This window comes from Coregonus lavaretus (assembly GCF_964263955.1).
Source record: "Coregonus lavaretus genome assembly, chromosome: 9".
NCBI classification, from domain to species: domain Eukaryota; kingdom Metazoa; phylum Chordata; class Actinopteri; order Salmoniformes; family Salmonidae; genus Coregonus; species Coregonus lavaretus.
In genome coordinates, this window is record NC_139996.1 from 49,079,083 (window position 1) to 49,100,176 (window position 21,094).

The 21,094-nt window shown below is 45.5% G+C and overlaps 1 protein-coding gene across 1 annotated transcript in view; it reads right to left on the minus strand.

Moving 5' to 3' along the window:
* LOC311135072 (unconventional myosin-IXAa-like) overlaps positions 1–21,094 on the minus strand; it is a gene marked incomplete at its 5' end in the record, with an annotated part of 144,648 nt that overhangs the window by 15,898 nt on the left and 107,656 nt on the right. The window contains 18 exons of the mRNA XM_084168942.1: positions 62–173; positions 278–325; positions 3,053–3,241; positions 5,355–5,471; positions 6,158–6,372; positions 9,173–9,294; positions 9,582–9,682; positions 10,787–11,005; positions 11,426–11,522; positions 11,865–13,229; positions 15,007–15,314; positions 16,059–16,208; positions 16,442–16,564; positions 16,880–16,990; positions 17,371–17,451; positions 17,879–18,001; positions 20,638–20,677; positions 20,944–21,081. Of these exons, the coding sequence (XP_084025068.1) occupies positions 62–173; positions 278–325; positions 3,053–3,241; positions 5,355–5,471; positions 6,158–6,372; positions 9,173–9,294; positions 9,582–9,682; positions 10,787–11,005; positions 11,426–11,522; positions 11,865–13,229; positions 15,007–15,314; positions 16,059–16,208; positions 16,442–16,564; positions 16,880–16,990; positions 17,371–17,451; positions 17,879–18,001; positions 20,638–20,677; positions 20,944–21,081 (3,659 nt within the window). The remainder of the gene's footprint in view (positions 1–61; positions 174–277; positions 326–3,052; positions 3,242–5,354; positions 5,472–6,157; positions 6,373–9,172; positions 9,295–9,581; positions 9,683–10,786; positions 11,006–11,425; positions 11,523–11,864; positions 13,230–15,006; positions 15,315–16,058; positions 16,209–16,441; positions 16,565–16,879; positions 16,991–17,370; positions 17,452–17,878; positions 18,002–20,637; positions 20,678–20,943; positions 21,082–21,094) is intronic.

Consider the following 21,094-nt stretch of genomic DNA (forward strand, 5'->3'; position numbering starts at 1 on the left):
CTGGAGTCTTTGACAATTTTTGGTGTGGAGTGGAACAGTTAAAGTGTGTGTGTGAACTCACGTTTGCAGACACAGGCCCGGTCCATCATCCAGATAAGAGAGGAGCAGTACTCGCAGTATGTGGGGATGCTGTACTGGGTGGACTTGAAGATGTGCCCATTGTGCTCCTCAACCTACAGAGGGTGAGAGGGGCTCAGCTCAGTTTGCCATAAAGATACAGCCATCAAATGCATTACAAAGCGTAGAGATATGGTATAGAATATTCAGTAGTACTCACAATGTCAGGTTCCTTTTTCCTCCTCTTCTTGCATTCTGGTTTGGGGGCCTAAGAGAACAGGAGACAAACAGATAGACCAGTGAGTATTCCCATTCATCCTTCGTCGATACGTCCTTCGTCGATACATCCTTCATCGATACATCCTTCGTTGATACATCCTTCGCCCATAAATATGACAAACATATCTAAGAATATATAAGAATTATCTGGCCATGTAAATTCCTAATTCAGCCTACATAGATATTGCAAATTACATACAAAACAAACCAACACATACAAGCACAGAGAGACAGAGACAGAGACAGAGACAGAGAGACAGAGACAGAGACAGAGACAGAGACAGAGACAGAGACAGAGACAGAGACAGAGACAGAGACAGAGACAGAGACAGAGACAGAGAGAGAGAGAGAGAGAGAGAGAGAGAGAGAGAGAGAGAGAGAGAGAGAGAGAGAGAGAGAGAGAGAGAGAGAGAGAGAGAGAGAGAGAGAGAGAGACAGAGAGAGAAGCACAATCACCAGATGGTGCCGCAAAGTAGTATGGGTTGCACCTCAGTCACATCATTGCCATTGCTATCAACATTCCACGGACGCCGCAGCCACATTGATGTCCAAAAGTAGAACGAGAGCTAATGACTGGTTTTTGCCCAGTGATGTAGTCGAGTCACTAAACCTTGAGTTCGAATCGAATCCCAAGTCCCCTGTGCTCGAGTCCGAGTTCCCAATGGTCGAGCACTGGAGTCCTGGTCCAAGTGCTGAGTCACTGGGTCCACATTAACTCAAAATAAAGTTATTTACCCAGTCAGTTATAGTGTAGTGGCAAGAGGAATTTAGTCAATAAATTGTTTGCCATCTCTTTTACTTTCTTTGTGTGTCACCAAATGTTTGCATATTGGCTACTGGTAATGTTAGCAGGGCCACGTTCAGTTGCAAAACTTTCTTGAATGTTGCAGATAGAGCCAACGTTAGAACGACTGCCCCCACTCATTGAAGTCACAGAAGTTTAAGGCCGACCGCGGTACTTCAGGCATTGTTAGCAGAAAACAGGATCCCCCATGATAGTGAATAGTTCCTGAGTGGCCTAATTACAGTTTTGACTTAAATCGACTTGAAAATCTATGACAAGAATTGAAAATGGCTGTCTAGCAATGATCAACAACCACCTTGACAGAGCTTGAGTAACCTTTTTAAGAATAATGGCCAAATATTGTACAATCCAGGTGTACAAACTCTTAGAGACTTACCCAGAAAGACTCACAGCTGTAATCATTGCCAAAGGTGATTCTAACATGTATTGACTCAGGGGCTTGAATACTTTCTCTTCGTGGTCAATCTTTGTGTAAATAAATACAAAATCCGAAGACATTCATGGTACCAATAATTGTTTCTAATACACCAGATGTATGTCCTTGAACCAATTTTTTTTTTTAAATCACACAGAAGAAGTTATAGGGATAATTGAGTTGCTAATGGCAGCCTACAGAATCCCAGTCTGCCTTCAATTTGAGTTACTCAATGAGAGGGGGTATCACTGAGCTATCCTGCAACGTCACTTCCTGGAATAGCTCAAACTGCGCATGTTATGTCTCCATTAGACGCCATCTTAACCGACTTCATTTGGCTTCAATGCGCTATAGAGTCTTAACATAGGAATGAATGGAGTCACATGATCAATGGCTTTGTCCATTCATATATACAGTCATTGGTTATTCCTTATTCAACATAGCATATTTCTATCTGAACGTTCCAAAACGTTGCATCCTGCTGTACGTGCCCCAGGTTGTTAGCTATAGCTAGCTAGTGAGGTAACATGACTGAACAAGGTGTAGCCTAAAATGGTTAACGGTCCAGTATGCAAGTAGCCTGGTTGTAGAATGGCCCGCGATATGCTTTATGAATGTAAAATGCGGCCCACCAATGCACGATAGAAAGAAAGAAACAGTATTATTGGTCTTTTGAACGGTAATCTCTCAAGCCGTTTTCTCTGAGGAAAAGAGGGAGACTTGGCTACAGAATCTGGCTATGAAATGCAGTGGGGAAAGTCTGAGGGTTGAGCGAGACTACAAAATCAAAGGGAGAGAAAAACATACCTAGACTAATGTTTTACTCTTAAACTCAATGCTACTATTGTTTTAAATTTCGTGAAGCAGCTTCTGTTTCTTAACCAGGCAGAGGGTAGCTAACTAGAAGGCTGGTGGTGACTGGTTAGCTAAGGTGAAGCAAGAGAGTCGCCTGCGCAATGTGTATAATTGAAAGCAGGGCTGGAGTGGAGCCTGTCTGCCCACACTCTTTGCTTGCTCCCCTGCAGCTCACTAGCTAATGTAGGCTGTGTGGCGGGTGTGGAGCGTCCTTCCCACTGCTGAACAGAACTGCGCTGCGCATCTGTGCTGCTAATATTAATTGTGCTTATCACTGAAAAGCTCTCAATCTCTCCAAAAAACTATTGTCCAGTCAGATTATAGTCAACTGAAATGACAAAAGATTTTCGTTTAGATATAGTTTTTTCTGGGTTTATTTAGTCTGTTATAGTCTCGTCAATTGCCACTGAAAAATAGCTGTTTGACGAATATTCTAGTCACTATTTTTGTTAACACTGATCCAACATGCCATACATCAGGTTGTAAGACTGCTATAGGATTTCCATCTCAATGGGACTGACCTGTAGAAGTACAGGCTAAATAAACAACACGCGCATTGACACACGTACCGACACAAGCACGTACTCACACCCAGCCAAAATCCTTCCACCCACACACACACACACACACACAAACCCTACCTTGCTGATGGTGCTGTCCATGGGCTTGTACTCGGTCATGAACTCATCCAGGAAGACTTTGAAGGTGTTGACCCAGACCTTTACGGGCGACTCGCTCCAGTCCCGCTGCTCCAGACGCATGCTCTTCTCCAGGATCTGTTCAAACAGGGCGTACAAGTCCTTGTAGCGGATACTCTTACCGTCATCCATCTGGAGGAGAGTGAAAGTGGGAGGAGGAGGAAGGGATGGGGGGAGGAGATTGGGATGAGGGAATGTGGAGAAGAAGAGATTAGTGGAAAAAGCCCATATACGTTACTGTAAAGAGCTTTGAGATCTTGTGAGAAAGTGCTATAAGGCAATTGATTACAGTACTACCATCTAAAGTAGTATGTGAAAACAGAGATGAGGAGGAAAGTAGTAGTGAGGGAGGCAAGATTACAAAAATGGATTTATGTGCTACAATAGTCAGCCACTGTCATTTGTGGTCACTGATGGTTGTGATTGGGGTGCCCAGCACCTTGAGGCCCACTGTAAAAGTGATTGTGACCAGTGCTCAAGAAAACCAAGGTGGCATGCCCAAATGACTATCGCCCCGTCGCACTCACCCCTTTCATCATGAAATGCTTCGAGAGGTTGGTCATGACCCACATCAAGGCTAGCATGCCAGGCACACTGGACCCACTCCAATTTGCTCTTTGGACAAGAGGAACACCTACGTGAGAATGCTGTTCAGTGAGTACAGTTCAGCATTCAACACTATTGTTCCCTCCAAGCTCGTCACCAAGTACAGAGCCCTGGGTCTGGGCACTACCCTCTGCAACTGGATCCTGGACTTCCTGATGGGCAGACCACAGGCTGTGAGGATTGGCAACAACACCTCCTTCACACTGACTCCTAACACAGGGGCCTCCCAGGGTTGTGTCCTCAGCCCTCTGCTGTACTCCCTGTTCACCCACGACTGCGTGGCTTTGCGCGGCACCAACTCCATCATCAAGTTCGCTGAAGACACCACGGCTGTAGGCCTGATAACCAACAACGACGAGTCAGCCTATAGGGAGGAGGTCAGTGAACTGGCATTGTGGTGCCAGGACAACAACCTCTCCCTCAACGTCAGCAAAACAAAGGAGTTGATTGTTGACTTCAGGAAGCAGAGGAGGGAACACGCCCTGGTCCACATCAACGGGACTGCAGTAGAGCGAGTCAGCAGTTTTTAGTTCCTCTGCCTCCACTGAGGACTTGACATGGACCAACAACACCACCACTCTTTTCAAGAGGGTGCAACAGCGTCTCTACTTCCTAAGGCGGCTGAAGAAAAAAATCGTCATGCCACCCCGGGTCCTCTCCAAATACTACAGCTGCACCATCGAGAGCGTCCTGACCGGTTGCATCACGGCCTGGTACGGGAATTGCTCCGTAGAAATATGGGAACAAATACTAAACTTTTGACTACTTTAATACACAACTGAATTGGTCCCAATACTTTTGGTCCCCTAAAATGGAGGGACTATGTACAAAAAGTGCTGTAATTTCTAAACGGTTCACCCGATATGGATGGAAACTACCCTCAAATTAACGCGGACAGTCTGCACTTTTAACCTCATAGTCATTGTATCATTTCAAATCCAAAGTGCTGGAGTACAGAGCCAAAACAACAACACATGTGTCACTGTCCCAATACTTTTGGAGCTCACTGTATTTGGCCACTTCATTCCATGCATCAACCAGCTATGAGGAGCTGGCTCTCGCTGCGCAACAGGTGATCCTATACCGCACAAACTCAGAATGCCAGGGCTCTCAGGAAGTGTTTGATTTGATTTTCGATTGCATTTGCATTGATGTCAGAGTGATTAGAGGGACAATAGAGCGCTGAGTGCCAGGCCATTAGCAAGTTTGGTAGGCTACTAATGACCATCAGCGGCATCAGAGCGCAGTTTTGGAGAAGCCTAGTTACCGTGACTCAACGATCACGTGGAATTTACTGCGGTCATTACTCGTGACTGCCAGTGTGGCGGTAATACAGTCACCGTAACAGCCCTACTAACACACACACACACACAAACAAACACATCACAATTGCTGCTACCAGACTCTTATTTAATATTGCCAATCCCCCTTTTCTCTGATACATGTGTAATTATTGTACTATAAATTGTGTCTTCCTGTATTATACTTATGCTAAAATGTTTATTATATTCTACTGAGCCATTTGCTTTATGTTCGTATCCTTATATTTGATTATTTCGTATTATTGATGCATTGTCGAGAAGGAACCTTCAAGTAAGCATTTCGACCATGACCGTGAAACAATCATAGTGGTACTCACAGCCAGAGCCGTTGAGTAGGAGTTGAATATGTTTAGGCGGAACTCCTTCAGAGCCTTCTTGAAGACGACGTCCACCAAGGTGTCCTTCTTGCCATCCTCAGAGTCCAGGTCATTGATCTAGGTGGTACAATAAATGGTCATAATAAATACAGGTTTCCATCAAACTCATCAAATAGTCTACACAACCTAAAGTATGTTGCTGCTGTGTAAATATGTGACTATTGTATTATACGGTATAGTACAATACAGTACTGCTGTAGCATTCTGGTGTGTGTACACTATGTTAAAGGTAGACGATGCCACGAGCAGCACCGCAGATATTGAGATGAGCAAGATGCAAGACTTCGCTCTCACACAGTCACACACAGTATCTGCGTATGTGCACGGGTTTGCATCACGCTGCTACAGCCTGGTATATGCACAGGACCAAAACAGCAGAGAAGTTGAGCCTCACACTACCACGCTCTTAGTTGTTGTGGAAATTGACCCATTATGCTGTTTACTGTCAGCATCTACGTCCTATCACTGAGTCTACCTTTAATGATGAAGTGATTTATACGACTGTATTTGAAAATAAGTGTATTTGGGTGAATGTATGTGTACACTTCTGTATGTGTGCGTGTGCATGTCTGTGTGTGTGTGTGTGTATTGTGTTTTTGTGTATCATCTTAATACGGAAACCAACAGTATTCTGGTGTCCTGTGTATTTACTTGAGTGTGTGTGTAAGACTATGTACACTTGTCTGTCTGTGTATCCGTCTGCCCGTCTGTCTGCCTGTGTATATCTCTGTTGGTCTGCCTACCTTCTTCATGAGGAAGTCGTTCATGCTCCTGTAGTCGTGGGCGCTGGTGAGGATGTTCAGAGCGTCGTTCTGCCACTGGGCGGGCTCTAGGGCCACGCTGCTGATCTTGACGCTGCGTCTCCGCCTCGCTTTGGGAGAGGGGTCCTTGTTCTCCTTGGAATCCCGGGCCCTGGTTGCCGTCAGGTCGGGACTGTGGGGGGAAGATGTCGTGCCATCTGGACCCGCAAAGCACAGAGAGACAAAGATACAGTAGGGGTTTTGTGAAGACAATTGTTTCGGTTTTCTATTCAGTTTTTTGTCTTGTTGTTGAGATGAGAAATCAACAGAGAAACTTACCTCATTTTTAACAGCATGTCACCTGTGCAACTAGAGGCAACAAAACTCTAGATCACCTTTAATCCACAAACAGAAACAAGGCTCTTCCTCCCTTTGGCAAATCTGACCAAAACTTTATCCTCCTGATTCCTGCTTACAAGCAAAAATTCAAACAGGAAGTACCACTGACGCGCTCAATATGGAAGTGGTCCGATGAAGCGGATGCTAAGCTACAGGACTGCTTTGCTAGCACAGACTGGAATATGTTCCGGGATTCATCAGATAACATTGAAGAGTTTACCACATCAAGTCACCGGCTTCATTAGTAAGTGCATTGACGACGTCATCCCCACAGTGACTGTACGTACATACCCCAACCAAAAGCCATGGATTACAGGCAACATCCACACTGAGCTAAAGGCTAGAGCTGCCGCTTTCAAGGAGCGGGACACTAATCCGGAAGCTTATAAGAATCCTGCTACGACCTCTGACGAGCCATCAAACAGGCAAACGTCAATACAGGACTAAGATTGAATCCTACCATGCCGGCTCTGACGCTCGTTGGATGTGGCAGGGCTTGCAATCTATCACGGGTTACAAAGGAAAACCAAGCCGCGCGCTGCCCATTGACGTGAGCCTACCAGACGAGCTAAATGCCTTCTATGCTCGCTTCGAGGCAAGCAACACTGAACCATACATGAGAGCACCAGCAGTTCCGGACGAAGTTGTGTGATCTCGCTCTCCTTAGCCGATGTGAGTAGGACCTTTAAACAGGTTAACATTCACAAGGCCGTGGGGCCAGACAGATTACCAGGACGCGTACTCAGAGCATGCACAGACCAGCTGGGGGTGTCTTCACTGACATTTTCAACATCTCCCTGATCCAGTCTGCAATTCCTAGATGTTTCAAGCAGACCACCATAGTCCCTGTGCCCAAGAACGCCACGGTAACTTGTCTAAATGACTATCGCCCCGTAGCACTCATCTGTAGCCATGAAATGCTTTGAAAGGCTGGTCATTGCTCACATCAACACCATCATCCGAGACACCTTGGACCCACTCCAATTCGCATACCGCCCCAACAGATCCACAGATGACACAATCCCTATTGCACTCCACACTGCCCTTTCCCACCTGGACAAGAGGAACAGCTATGTGAGAATGATGTTCATTGACTACAGCTCAGCGTTCAACACCATAGGGCCCTCCAAGCTCATCACTAAGCTCAGGACCCTGGGACTGAACACCTCCCTCTGCAACTGGATCTTCCTGACAGGCCACCCCAGGTAGTGAGGGTGGGCAACACCCCATCCACCAAGCTGACCCTCAACACGGGGGCCCCACTCGGGTGTGTGCTTAGTCTCCTCCTGCACTCCCTGTTCACCCACAACTGCGTGGCTGCGCACGACTCCAACACCTTCATTAAGTTTGCTGATGACACGTCAGTGGTAGGCCTGATCACCGACGACGATGAGACCGCCTATAGAGAGATGGGCAGTGACCTGGCAGTGTGGTGCCAGGACAACAACCTCTCCCTCAATGTCAGCAAGACAAAGGTTGTGAACTACAGGAAACAGAGGGCTGAGCACACCCCCATCCACATCACTAAGGAACAGACACCAACACAGTTGTGAAGAAGACACGACAATGCCTCTTCCCCCTCGGGGGCTAGTGCGTACGGACCAGTAAATCACAAGGGCCGAGCTCCTTGCCATCCAGGACTTCTCTACCAGGCGGTGTCAGAGGAAGGCCCTACAAATTGTCAAAGACTCCAGCCACCCAAGCCACAAAGTCTGGAACCAACAGGTCCCTGAACAGCTTCAATACATAAGACTACTAAATAGTTAACCAAATAGCTACCCTTTTTGCACTAACTCTTGACTCTTCACATACGCTGCTGCTACTGTTTATTACCTATCCTGTTACCTAGTCACTTTACCCATACCTATATTTACATATCTACCTCAATTACCTCGTACCCATGCAAATCGACTCGGTACTAGTACCCCGTGTATATAGCCAAGTTATCATTACTCATTGTGTATTTATTCCTTGTGTTATTCTTTTTTCTATATGTTTCTCTCTGGCTTGTTGGGAAGTGCCCGTAAGTAAGCATTTCACTGTTAGTTTACACCTGTTGTTTGCAAAGCATGTGACAAATAACATGTTATTTGGAATGTCCAGTTTTATACAATATGTAAGGGATAATCAACGAGGGGCTATGCGTTCTCTGGAAAATAATGAACGACGTGGAAGGTGTTCTACGATGCGTTATTTTGCAGAGAATGCATAGAAATGTGTTCATTTGCCAGTAGAAATGTGTTCAACATCCACTGAAGTAACTAGGAAGTTTACTAGATAGCTACAGTAGTTGTGGTAACCAAACAAACAGACTTGCTAGTTTAGTTAACCAAACCATCAGTCCTAGCTTGCCATTATGAAAATCAAATTCAACAATGCCAATTATGTTTTCAATTCGACTTTTGCTTTCAAAAGCAGCTCAAACATAGAACATGTAAGAATGAACTATAGCCATTGAATTCTACCGTGCAAATATACTGTGCGTTATAGGGAAATAATACACGCTCTAGAATGCCCTTCAAGCCAATCAGAAACAAGTATTCAACAATGCCATGGTACAAACAACTTTATTGTCCATTGCACGCACGGACGGGCACACACACACAGTGTATTTATTACCTGTCTTGTCGGCGCGGTCTCCCTGTGTGGACTCATTCCTGGTGGTCTGCTGCTTCTCTCTGGACAGCTTCTTCTCTGCATGCTTGGCCTTGCCCCAGAAACGCATCTTCCCTCGCACTCTGCTGCCACAAACACAGTCACACACAGACAGCTTAGAACAAACCTTTCTTTTATTTTGATCGGGCCGACCAGATTCGCCAGTGTGTGTGCTGGCTCGGATTTGTCTTTGTATAATCTTTTCCATGTCCTTTTCAGCACGTGTTCAGCAACTTGTGTGAAAAGGGTAATAGTCTGTTTTAATACAATACGAGCTTAATTTGTGCCTCTGCATAATGATTGTAATATAATACTTATGTTGCAAGAGCCATGCTCTACCAACTGAGACATAGAGAGAAGGTACTGTAGCTACCTTCCATCCTGACTGGATGTTTTCCCAAGTGCTGCCACCTTGCCCAGGTCCCCTGAAGACATAGTCTTGTGGAACTTCTTATGCTCTTCCTTGTGAGAAGCCTGGGAGAATAGAAGGTTAGGGCGTAGCAAGGTAAGTCTTGATACCAAACATAGGGAAGTGAAATATTTTCAATGTTCATTGATTGGGCATCAAATGCTCAGGCTATTTTGCCATGTCTTTGAGTCATATGCTGAAAAGACAGAAGAGACACATTTGCTTGCATGTTCCTATTACATCACTCATTCATTCTGCACAGAACAACAGCTAACAGTCTACAAACATACTAACATGTTTACATACTGAGACATAGACATATTAACATATACAGTACAGACATATTCGCTCAGAAAACGACTATTTCAAACTAAAAGAGATATGAGTGGGTGAGGGAGGGAGGGCGCTCATGCTCATGAAAGACCTGTTAGGGAAGTAATAAAAAGGTAGTAATGAAATGGTGTCAATGGTAGAAGGTAAAAGGTTCCAGCATGCATCACTGATTGCGCTCGTGGCTTAGTTGGACTAGCCTGGTCCCAGATCGGTTTGTGATAACCATAAGCCTGGTCCCAGCACAAACAGTTCTGGGACCAGGCTAAGAGGAGAGGGACATTGCATTTATCCTCTTCCAGAAACTACACAGATGTCACAAGATCAGAGTAGACACAAGATGCCCCTGACTACTGCTCCAGGGTCAGATCAACTTTTAAACCTCCAAAGTTAAGGTTAAGGTTAGGGGTTAGGTTATCTGATCCTAGATCTGTGGTTGGTTAGGGGTACTGAGTGTTTATGAAGGATGACTATTCTCTTCAGGGGAAAACACAGATCTGAATCCATGACATTACCACTTACAGTTGCAGCCATGCTGTAAAGTTTTTTGCGACAAACTATCGCTAGAAGAGGCCTGAGCCAATGTTGGGTTTTTCACTATCCGCAAAATAAAGGAGCGTCAGGCAAAGAGCTGGTAGAACAGAAACATATTTCTATCCAGTGGTTAAATACTAAAACGAAGTTGGAGGATGCTAGTTCAATGGGGTTAGTCGTGTTAAAAGAGTCCCCTCAGGCTAGTAAGCCTGGCCCCCAGAGAGAAAATAAATATGCTGGAGGGTCGGTAGGAGGCAGGGGACAAGAGGGGGGGGGTAGCTTGGACCCCCGTAGGGTCCGTTTACCATTTCAGAGTCACTGTAACAGGCCGGCTCAGCGCCCCCCTTGGGGTGGGTCAGGGGGGACGGGGGGAGGAGGGGCAGCGTGCGGGACAGGGCGGGGGTGTAGAATGTGTCGTCATCGTCATCGTCCGACTGGCCCGCCCCCTCGGAGTTACAGCGGGTCAGAAAGTCGGAGCGGGTCCGAGACATACGGGCTTTCTTTTTAGGGCCGCGCCGGCCCACCTGCTCAACCACATACACCACAACACGTCAGCGGTCTGGGTACGTGATGGGAGATAGGATTATGTGTGTGTGTGCGTGTGTGTGTGGAGAGGAATGGTGTGTGTGTATATGTGTTCTATGTGGATATCACAGAGACACACTGATAGTCTGAGTGACACAAATTTATAAGGCAGCTTATACAAGCACACACTCTCACATGCACATACAAGCCACAGATACTGGTGCTATTATTAGTTTAAACAATATATCAGTGGGAACTACACATCAACATTGAGTGCTTTAGTATATTACAACAGCATGAGTTATGCAAGTTACCTTATGTAAGTTCTTAAAAAACCTCCCAAAAGATATATGTGTGTAGTGGGGGTATTGTATACTCTGTGTGTATGTCTTTTGGGTAGTGTATTGTGTGCAACCCACCTGTTTGGTTCTCTGTCCAGCAGTGGCTCTAGAGGCGGATGCCTCCTCTCTATGCATGGCCAACGACCGCTCATGGTTCACCAGATCCTTATCAGACCTACAACACATTCAGGAAACCTTAAATCTATTTGTAGACTTTGAAATGTATGTATTTAGTTACATATTCAAACATATTTCTCCTGTGTTTTACAATGTTGTTGCTGTTCAAGGCAATGAAAAAGAAAAGAAATAAGAAATACATTTCTGAACATTGAGGGAAAAAAGCACTGTCGTGATTTGTTGAAATGAAAGTGTTAATTTGTACACACTGCCCGTCAGTGAAGAGTCAAGCTAGTGTAGAGAGAAGAAATTAACTACAAAGCTTTTACTAAGTGACACTTTGAATGAGCAGCAACTTTACAACAATGTTACAGCAACATTACAGAAAAATGACACTCACTTGGAGAAGGGGAGCTTGCGTCGGGAGGAGAATGTGGTGTTGGTGGGGGGCTTCTCAGTCATACTGACAATGATGGTCTGGGTCGGGGTCTTCTTCTGTGGTGCCTTGGCTGCTGCTTTGCTGGCAACTTCCCTGCTCTCCAGGATACTGTTGGTGGAGACCCAGTTGTCCTGCACTGGCCAGGCCGCCTTTCTCTCCCCCTGGCTTGGTAGGACTTCGCCGGACGGGGCCTTGGCCTCCAGGACTATCTGGATGTCTACCGCTGAAGGACAAAGGCCATGGGTGGAGGAGGAGGAGGGGACCAAGCTAGACCTGTCTACCCCAGCTAAGTCTCTCCGAGGCTGGGTAACAGTCCTGGGTGGCTGGGCCTTCTCTGATACTTCCAGGCCGGCAATGGGTGTAAGGTGGGAGGCGGTGGTGGTCACACCTGTCTGGACTGCACTCTCCTGGGCTGGCGCCAACCGCAGCTCCCCCTCCAGCGTTGTCTCCTTCTGCATGCTGATGACCACCACCACAGGCCTTTGCGAGGCGGACTCTCGCCTCTCCTTCACGGGCTTGCCTGGGCTCTCTTGCTTGGGCTCGCTGCTTTGGTCCTCAGAGGGGATGTAGAAGGTAGCTTGTGGAGCCTCTGCCATCACCTCCTTGATAGGAGATGGTATCATGGGGGGTAGCTCCTCCGTCCTGGGGCTTGGATCATTCTCATTTACCACCTCCGGGTCCTTCTGTGGCTGGGATTCTGTAGACCCTGGTCCATTCAAATCCTCTTGGGAAGAAGTCCGGAGCGGCGTAGACTGGTTACCACAGCAACCGGGGTAACCAGGCCCTCCCGCCTCCACATCCATGGTGGTGTCGAGCAGCTCAAAGCTCCCATGGCTAACGGGGGAGCCCCGGTGGGGCGATGAGGGCTGGTGGTGTTTGTGGTCGTCCAGGGGACAGGGGGTGCTGTCCGGACACGGGGGTACAGGGGTCTCCTCCTCTTGCAGAGTCCCTCCTGTGCTGTGGGTCCGCACCTTGAGTAGCTCCAGGCTGAACTGGGCCTGCTCCAGCTCCCTCATGCGCCGGCTCTGTCTCTTGGCCCGTGTCTTGTGGCAGTTGGGCTCCTCTATACTCTGGCTTCTCTCGCTCTCTCCTTCTTCCCCCTCTTTCACCAAACACTCAGACTTAGACTCCTTAGAGTTTTCAGTAGGCCAGACTGTGGAGCCATCTTGGATGTCATGATTGCAGTTGATCTCGAGGACATGGTCCTCCGAGGTGTCAGTATCCAGGCCCATGGTCCTCTCTGCCTTTTTTTCTTCTGTGGTGGGGCTACTTTGTCCATTGAGCAACTGCTTTTCATGCAGACTCTGCTCTTTTAGTTCTGTGAACCTGTAGGAAACAGAGTAATTCTAAGAAAACACAGCTTATAGCAATCTTCCTTCCATTCATTCTCTTCTCCAATGTTATTAATCAGTGTAGGCAAAGGCTAATTTGAACCTGGGAGCAATAGTGTACAAGCTTTTGTTCCAGCCCAGCACTAAAACACACTTGTGTTTTTCTTGAACAAACTATATGAATCAGGTGTTTGAGAGCTAGGTTTGAGCAAAATCCAGCCTATAAATCCTTATTGTCCATCTTTATATACAGGTAACAGCCAAAACAAAGGAAACACCAATATAAAGTGTCTTAATAGGGGTTGCGCCACCTCGAGCCGCCAGAAGTGCCTTGGCATAGATTCTACAAGTGTCTGGAACTCTATTGGAGGGATGTGACACCATTCTTCCACGAGAAATTCCGTCATTTGGTGTTTTATTGATGGTGGTGGAAAACGCTGTCTCAGGTGCTCCAGAATCTCCCATAAGTGTTCAACTGGGTTGAGATCTGGTGACTGAGACACATACACTTTAAATGCCCTATGCTCCTTTGAGGTCCCTCTTTCAAAGTCATTGAGATCTTTAACCATGGTAGCCAAAATAATGGGCAACTGGGCATTTTTATACATGACCCTAAGCAATGTTCCCTCAAAGCTGCAAGCGGGCGTGCAGCACCCCCGGGACTGCCGTACAGAACAAATATCAGCCCGCGCAGAGAAGCACGAGATTGAACTTCACTCAACTTTCGATCGTTTTTCCCGTTAGTTAACACTATCAACGTTTCCCTTCACTGTGGGAATTGTGATCGAATCAACGCAATATTAGCCACTTTCAATGCAACATACCAAAAGAAAACGAACTATGCAAGACTTGGAATGCAAAACGAACTATGCAAGAGATTTTGTTGTAGGCAGAGCGCCTCGGAGTAGGATTCTATTGCATTGACAGGCACGACTCAGTGCCGAAAACAATTAGAGGGAACATTGACCCTAACTAAGCATGATGGGATATTAATTGCCAAGCGTCGGCTGGAGTGGTGTAAAACTTGCCGCCATTGGACGCTGGAGCGGTGGAAACACGTTCTCTGGAGTGATGAATCACGCTTCACCATCTGGCAGTCCGACAGACGAATCTGGGTTTGGCAGATGCCAGGAGAACGCTACCTGCCCCATTGCATTGTGCCAACCGTAAAGTTTGGTGGAGGAGGAATAGTGGTCTGGGCTGTTTTTCATGGTTCCAGTGAAGGGAAATCTTAAGGCTACAGCATACAATGACATTCTAGACAATTCTGTGCTTCCAACTTTGTGGCAAAAGTTTGGGGAAGGCCTTTTCCTGTTTGAGCATGACAATGCCCCTGTGCACAAAGCGAGGTCCATACAGAAATGGTTTGTCGAGATCGGTGTGGAAGAACTTGACTGGCCTGCACAGAGCCCTGACCTCAACCCCATCAAACACCTTTGGGATGAATTGGAACACCAACTGCAAGCCAGGCCTGATCTCCCAACATAAGTGCCCGACCTCAATAACGCTTGACGTTGAATGGTCCCCACAGAAATGTTCTAACATCTAATGGAAAGCCTTCCCAGAAGAGTGGAGGCTGTTATAGCAGCAAAGGAGGGACCAACTCCATATTAATGCCCATGATTTTGGAATGAGATGTTTGACGAGCAGGTGTCCGCATACTTTTGGTCATGTAGTGTACTTTGTTTCCCTCATTTACTCAAATGTTTCATTTATTTTTGGCAGTTACCTGTACCTTTCATAAAATATTAAAGTTTGTCAGTCCTAGTTACCTTAGGCGTGCCAGGTAGCCCCTACCCGCTGCCTGTAGCATTGTCACTGCACTGTGTGTCCTACAATAGTGGGCTCTCTCTCTGTAAGCCCGCCAGGCTGTCTGCACCGTAATGGCTGCCAGAGCCCTTCGCTGGCTGCTGTTTCTCCAGCTCCTCTGTATTATCAGGGCAGAGTCCTGCCACTGCAGGAACAGCCTGCGCTCCCTGTAGCCCTTCCAGGCTGCCTGCAGGCACACTGCTGCCTCCTCCTGGACGGCTGGGTCCACTGCAGCCTCCAACTGTTCGAGCAGGCAGCCCCGCCACCACCGCTATGGAGAGGAGAGAATGAAGAAATATGAATTAACAAAGTGAATTCAAGTATAAAGTCATATTTTTGGTAAAAACAGAGAACATTTATTGACTGGGGTGATATCGTTGCATTAAGTTAGAATTAATTGCATGTAAGCTGTTTTAGAGTTTTGGAGTAGTGTTGAGAATCCTTTTGAGGTAAGAAATATGGATTAGGTTTGTTTTTGTTCAATCTGACAATGATTTGGGACAGCAGACTGAGTCTCTTCTTGTAGCCAAGTATCTCTTCCAGAAACAATATGGCTTCCAGAAAAGTTTCTAATGTATTTCTGCAATTTCCCCCTCTTCCTTATAGATGGAGCATGAGGAGAAGTGTAGAGATTCTCAGGTCTGCGTCCCTACTGGCTACTGCCCTGGGTCACTACACAACTCCAAAGAGATGTTCTACTTACTCTCCAGAGTTACGCAAAAACTAAGCTGGTTACGACCAATTGTCTATGTCTGTGGGTCACGTAGAATGGTACTACTACAAACTCCTAAAAAATTAGTGTAAAGCTGTGCAGGGAAGTTATGTGCACACATGCTTTAGTCTGTTATGCCAGTACAGTAACAGGGTCGTGTTCATTCAGGGAGGGACTACTTAGAGTTGTCCAATAAGAAATGCTCATTTTGTTTTCCGCTGCAAAATATTTTGCTATGGTGTGCCCTAATGCACACAACCCTGGACACCGACTTGGTGTGGTGCCCTGACTTCGTCGTCTCACCTGGATGACATCGGCGGCCTGTCTCATCCTGATGAAGTGTTTCCTCTCCAGCCGGGCTCGGAAGCGGCGTTGCAGCGTGACGATGCGCCGTAACACCTCCGTGTGGAGCAGGGCCTGCAGCCGCTGACGCTCCGCCTCCCGCAGGAATACCTGCAGTACAGAGAGAGACACGGGGTGGGGGTGCCGTCAGTGACCAGACACACCCACAAGTGACCAGACACACCCACAGCAAGGGAAATTCAATAGGAATAGAACGGTCGCAATGCAACCGTGTATCAAAGCGAGAGAGAGAGAGAGAGAGAGAGAGAGAGAGGGGGGGGGAGAAAGACTGAGAAAGAAAAATAGAGACAACTAAAGAAAAGGGGTATCCCCAGAATGCGTACCATTGTGTTGCCCACTTGATACCCAGCAGGTGCTAGGTGAACCTGACGAAAGAACTCCCGGATGCCAGACTTGGTTGGTCTAGTGCTGTCTGGTAAGAGCACACGGAAGTGACAAACAAAGTCCTGCAATGACAAGACGAAAGATAACATATCAATAGTAACCTCAAAGGGATAAAAGTTACAAGCTGTTAATAAGACTGACTACATTACAAGTGCATGGATGTGACATCACCAAATCAACATGCAGTTCATTGAGACTGATGACCATTGATCAGTACTTTTTACATTTAAGTCATTTAGCAGATACTCTTATCTAGAGCGAATTGCAGTCAGTGCATTCAACTAAGGTAGGTAATAAACAATGTTGTGTATCAGGTGTGTGTGTATCTGTCTGTGCAAATGACAGTGCTGTATCCTGATTGGTTGGTGAGGGATTACCTGGAAGGTGTATTTGATGGCGTATCCTGATTGGCGGATGCGGACGGTCTCCAGCATGCCTGTGTACCTCAGCTGCCTGAGCACCAGGGCATCGTTGAAACGCAGTGGGAGCTGAGTGAGAGAGAGAGAGCAGAGAGAGCGAGAGAGAGAGCAGAGAGAGAGAGCAGAGAGAGAGAGAGAGAGCAGAGAGAGAAAGAGAGAGAGAGCAGAGAGAGAAAGAGAGAGAGAGCGAGCGAGAGAAATATCCAAAGAAAGAAGGAAGGAGACAGAAATAAAAGGCATGAAAGAAGAGGTACAATAGACAAAAAGAGAGATTTAAAATCACCCAATAACAGTAAAACATTGTATAATTGAGCTGTATACGGGCTATGCAATTACCAGACATTGGTTTGTCCAGTGGTTTCATTGTTCAGTGGAGCTTGTCAGTAGTTACATTAGCATCTAACCAAACTGAAGTAGCTGTAACTACAGTAGCTGTTAGCTGAACATACCTTCTCTGCATTGGAGCGGACACACTTGACAAAGTAGGGCTCCGACTGACCCAGGGTCTCCATCAGCTTGTTCAGGGAGGCCTTCACACAGCAAGAGACAATTAGCATTAGCTCATTAGTACAGCAATGAATTAACACAACAAGCATTAGCATCCCATCATATTGGCATCTCATAATTAACATCTCACAATAAATTGCATAAAACCTGGCATTATTAAAGCTCATGTTATTTATTATAGTAGATTCATGTTAATTCCAAATCAACCTCTTGCCCACTACACATGATGCAGATCTGAGATAATTCCTGTGCCATTTTTTGAGAAATGCACTTTAAGTAAATGTTTCATTTATATACATATATTTTGACACCTGTCCAATTCTTTAAGATCTACACAAAGTGCCTCAAAATATGTAGGAGCTGAGTGTTGGAGTTTGGATTTGGGCATTGGTGTCACGGCTGGGAAGAGATGAAAGACTTCTAGAGGGCGAGCAAGAAACTGAGTCTTACCTGGAACTGGGCGCTGATGCTGGGCGGTTTCTTCTTCTTGTGCAGGTGGAGGAGGGACTTGGTGATGCGGTCGTGTAGGGTCACACTACTCAGGTACCTCAGAGACTTCACGTCCAGCAGGTGCTGTACAGAGAGAGGAACCGCCATAGGAACACGGTCAGATTATTCATATTTTGTATTTAAAAAACTTACAATTTTAGCAGGCGCTTTTATCCAATTTCTTAAAAAATTTAAACGTATGAACATGGTCACATGACAATGACATACTGTTTAATTTCCATTCATTGCATGATAATGGACAATATTGTCTTCAAAATAATTCAAAGACGTATACTTCTATGGCCAACTGTTACTGTCCAGCTATGCTTGTCACCATTAAAGCTGAACTGGGTAAAGGGGGAAACAACGCCACAGTTCATCTTTGTCATTGTTTTTGTTTTGTTGATGAAAAAAAAAGGAGTATCCAGTATCGTGGTAAAAAAAGTTGCAGTACACTACCAGTCAAAAGTTTGGACACACCTACTCATTCAAGGGTTTTTCTTTATTTTTACATTGTAGAATAATAGTGAAGACATGAAAACGATGAAATATATCAAAATATATTTTATATTTCAGATTTTTCAAATAGCCACCGTTTGCCTTGATGACAGCTTTGCACACTCTTGGCATTCTCTCAACCAGCTTCATGAGGTAGTCACCTGGAATGCATTTTAATTAACAGGTGTGCCTTCTTAAAAGTTAATTTGTGGAATTTTTTTTCCTTCTTAATGCATTTGAGCCAATCAGTTGTGTTGTGACAAGGTAGGAGGGTATACAGAATATAGCCCTAGTTGGTAAAAGTCCATATTATGGCAAGAACAGCTCAAATAAGCAAAGAGAAATGACAGTCCATCATTGCTATAAGACATGAAGGTCTTAAAGTAAAACCATCAAGCGCTATGATGAAACTGGCTCTCATGAGGACCGCCACAGGAATGGAAGAACCAGAGTTACGTCTGCCATAGAGGATAAGTTCATTAGAGTTACCAGCCTCAGAAATTGCAGCCCAAATAAATGCTTCACAGAGTTCAAGTCACAGACACATCTCAACATCAACTGTTCAGAGGAGACTGTGTGAATCAGGCCTTCATGGTCGAATTGCTGCAAAGAAACCACTACTAAAGGACACCAATAAGAAGAAGAGACCTGCTTGGGCCAAGAAACACGAGCAATGGACATTAGACCGGTGGAAATTTGTCCTTTGGTCTGGAGTCCAAATTTGAGATTTTTGTCTCCAACCTTTGTGAGACGTGGTGTGGGTGAACGGATGATCTCTGCATGTGTAGTTCCCACCGTAAAGCATGGAGGAGGAGGTGTTATGGTGTGGGGGTGCTTTGCTGGTGACACGGTCTGTGATGTATTTAGAATTCAAGGCACACTTAACCAGCATGGCTACCACAGCATTCTGCAGCGATACGCCATCCCATCTGGTTTGGGCTTAATGGGACTATCATTTGTTTTTCAACAGAACAATGACCCAACACACCTCCAGGCTGTGTAAGGGCTATTTGACCAAGAAGGAGAATGATGAAGTGCTGCATCAGATGACCTGGCCTCCACAATCACCCGACCTCAGCCCAATTGAGATGGTTTGGGATGAGTTGGACCGCAGAGTGAAGGAAAAACAGCCAACAAGTGCTCAGCATATGTGGGCACTCCTTCAAGAATGTTGGAAAAGTATTCCAGGTGAAGCTGGTTGAGAGAATGCCAAGAGTGTGCAAAGCTGTCATCAAGGCAAATGATGGCTACTTTGAAGAATCTCAAATATATTTTGATTTGTTTAACACTTTTTTGGTTACTACATGATTCCATATGTGTTATTTCATAGTTTTGATGTCTTCACGGTTATTCTACAACGTAGAAAAGAGTAAAAATAAAGAAAAACCCTTGAATGAGGAGGTGTCCAAACTTTTGACTGCTACTGTACATATTCTGGTGTTCTATCGGCATGCAATGCTGTCAGATAAAAAATAAAAATCAGTGTTTGTTGTTCGAAGTAACTTCTTTGTTGTTGTAATATCGCAAACGGATTTCAGCTATAAGCTCTGTAATTTCACTGCAGTGCTGTAATCAAGGGGTCTTCAACTTTTTCTTGCCTAGGTACCCCCACTCAGGCAAACCGGCAACCCCCATCATATCATGTCAGCATGTCTTGTCTTGTCTTATCATCAGGTTAATGATAATGGCAAGGAGAAATAGGATAATCAACATTTAAAAATGAATAGATTTGATAGTTATTTTTTTCATGACCTTCCCACATTATAATTGGAGGAATAACATAGCCTATTAGCTAGAAAGGTGCCGTAATTCCAAACACTTTTCGCTAATAGCACCTATTTAGCTTGTTAAACAAAGGTTAGCCATGTGTTGGCAAAGATTACTGTGACTCCAGTGAGTGTAATTAGCTCCAATTTGCTCAATATTAGGAGTTGAGAAATAAATAAAAGTTGACATTATAAATAAAACATTCTGCTATTTTTTACTTAAGGTATGTAATTCAACATTTGTTTCTTCTGTTGTTTCTTCTGTTGTTGCTAGCGATATTCATAACAAATAATAATTGTCCACTTTTTTTTCCATATACATTTTTTTTTTTTTTTTCGCGGACCGCAGGTTGAATACCCCTACTGTAATCCTCCACTATTGGCCTTTTGTCATGTTGAAACCATAGAGAAATTCTCACTTGTACTTTCACGGTGTAAAAATTGTAAGGACCTTACCTTTGGTAGGCTGGGCTTGGACTTATAGTTTTTGTTCCGCCTGTGGGAGAGAGATTGGTTGTCAGATATATTACAGAATGAACATACAGTATAAACACACATTGACCATGGATTGACCACTGCCTGACCACGGTTTCTGACCATGGTGCGAGCTGCATGATGATGGGCAGACTGGTCATCCTCACATGAGGACGCCCTGTGCTCTCCCCAGGAGAATCATATCGTATGAACACACATTGAGCGTGGATTGAACACCGGCTGATCATAGTTTAAGTGTGCGTGGTCAGACTTTGTGGTCATACTCACATGAGGATGCCCTGTGCTCTCTCCAGGAGCTTGCTGCTATTGGAGTTGACGAAGATGCCGTCATCGAATTCCGAGCCTGAGGAGGACAGACGACCCTGTATGGAGCTACGCCCGTTACAGCCCACACCATAACCATCCCTAGAGGAAAAAG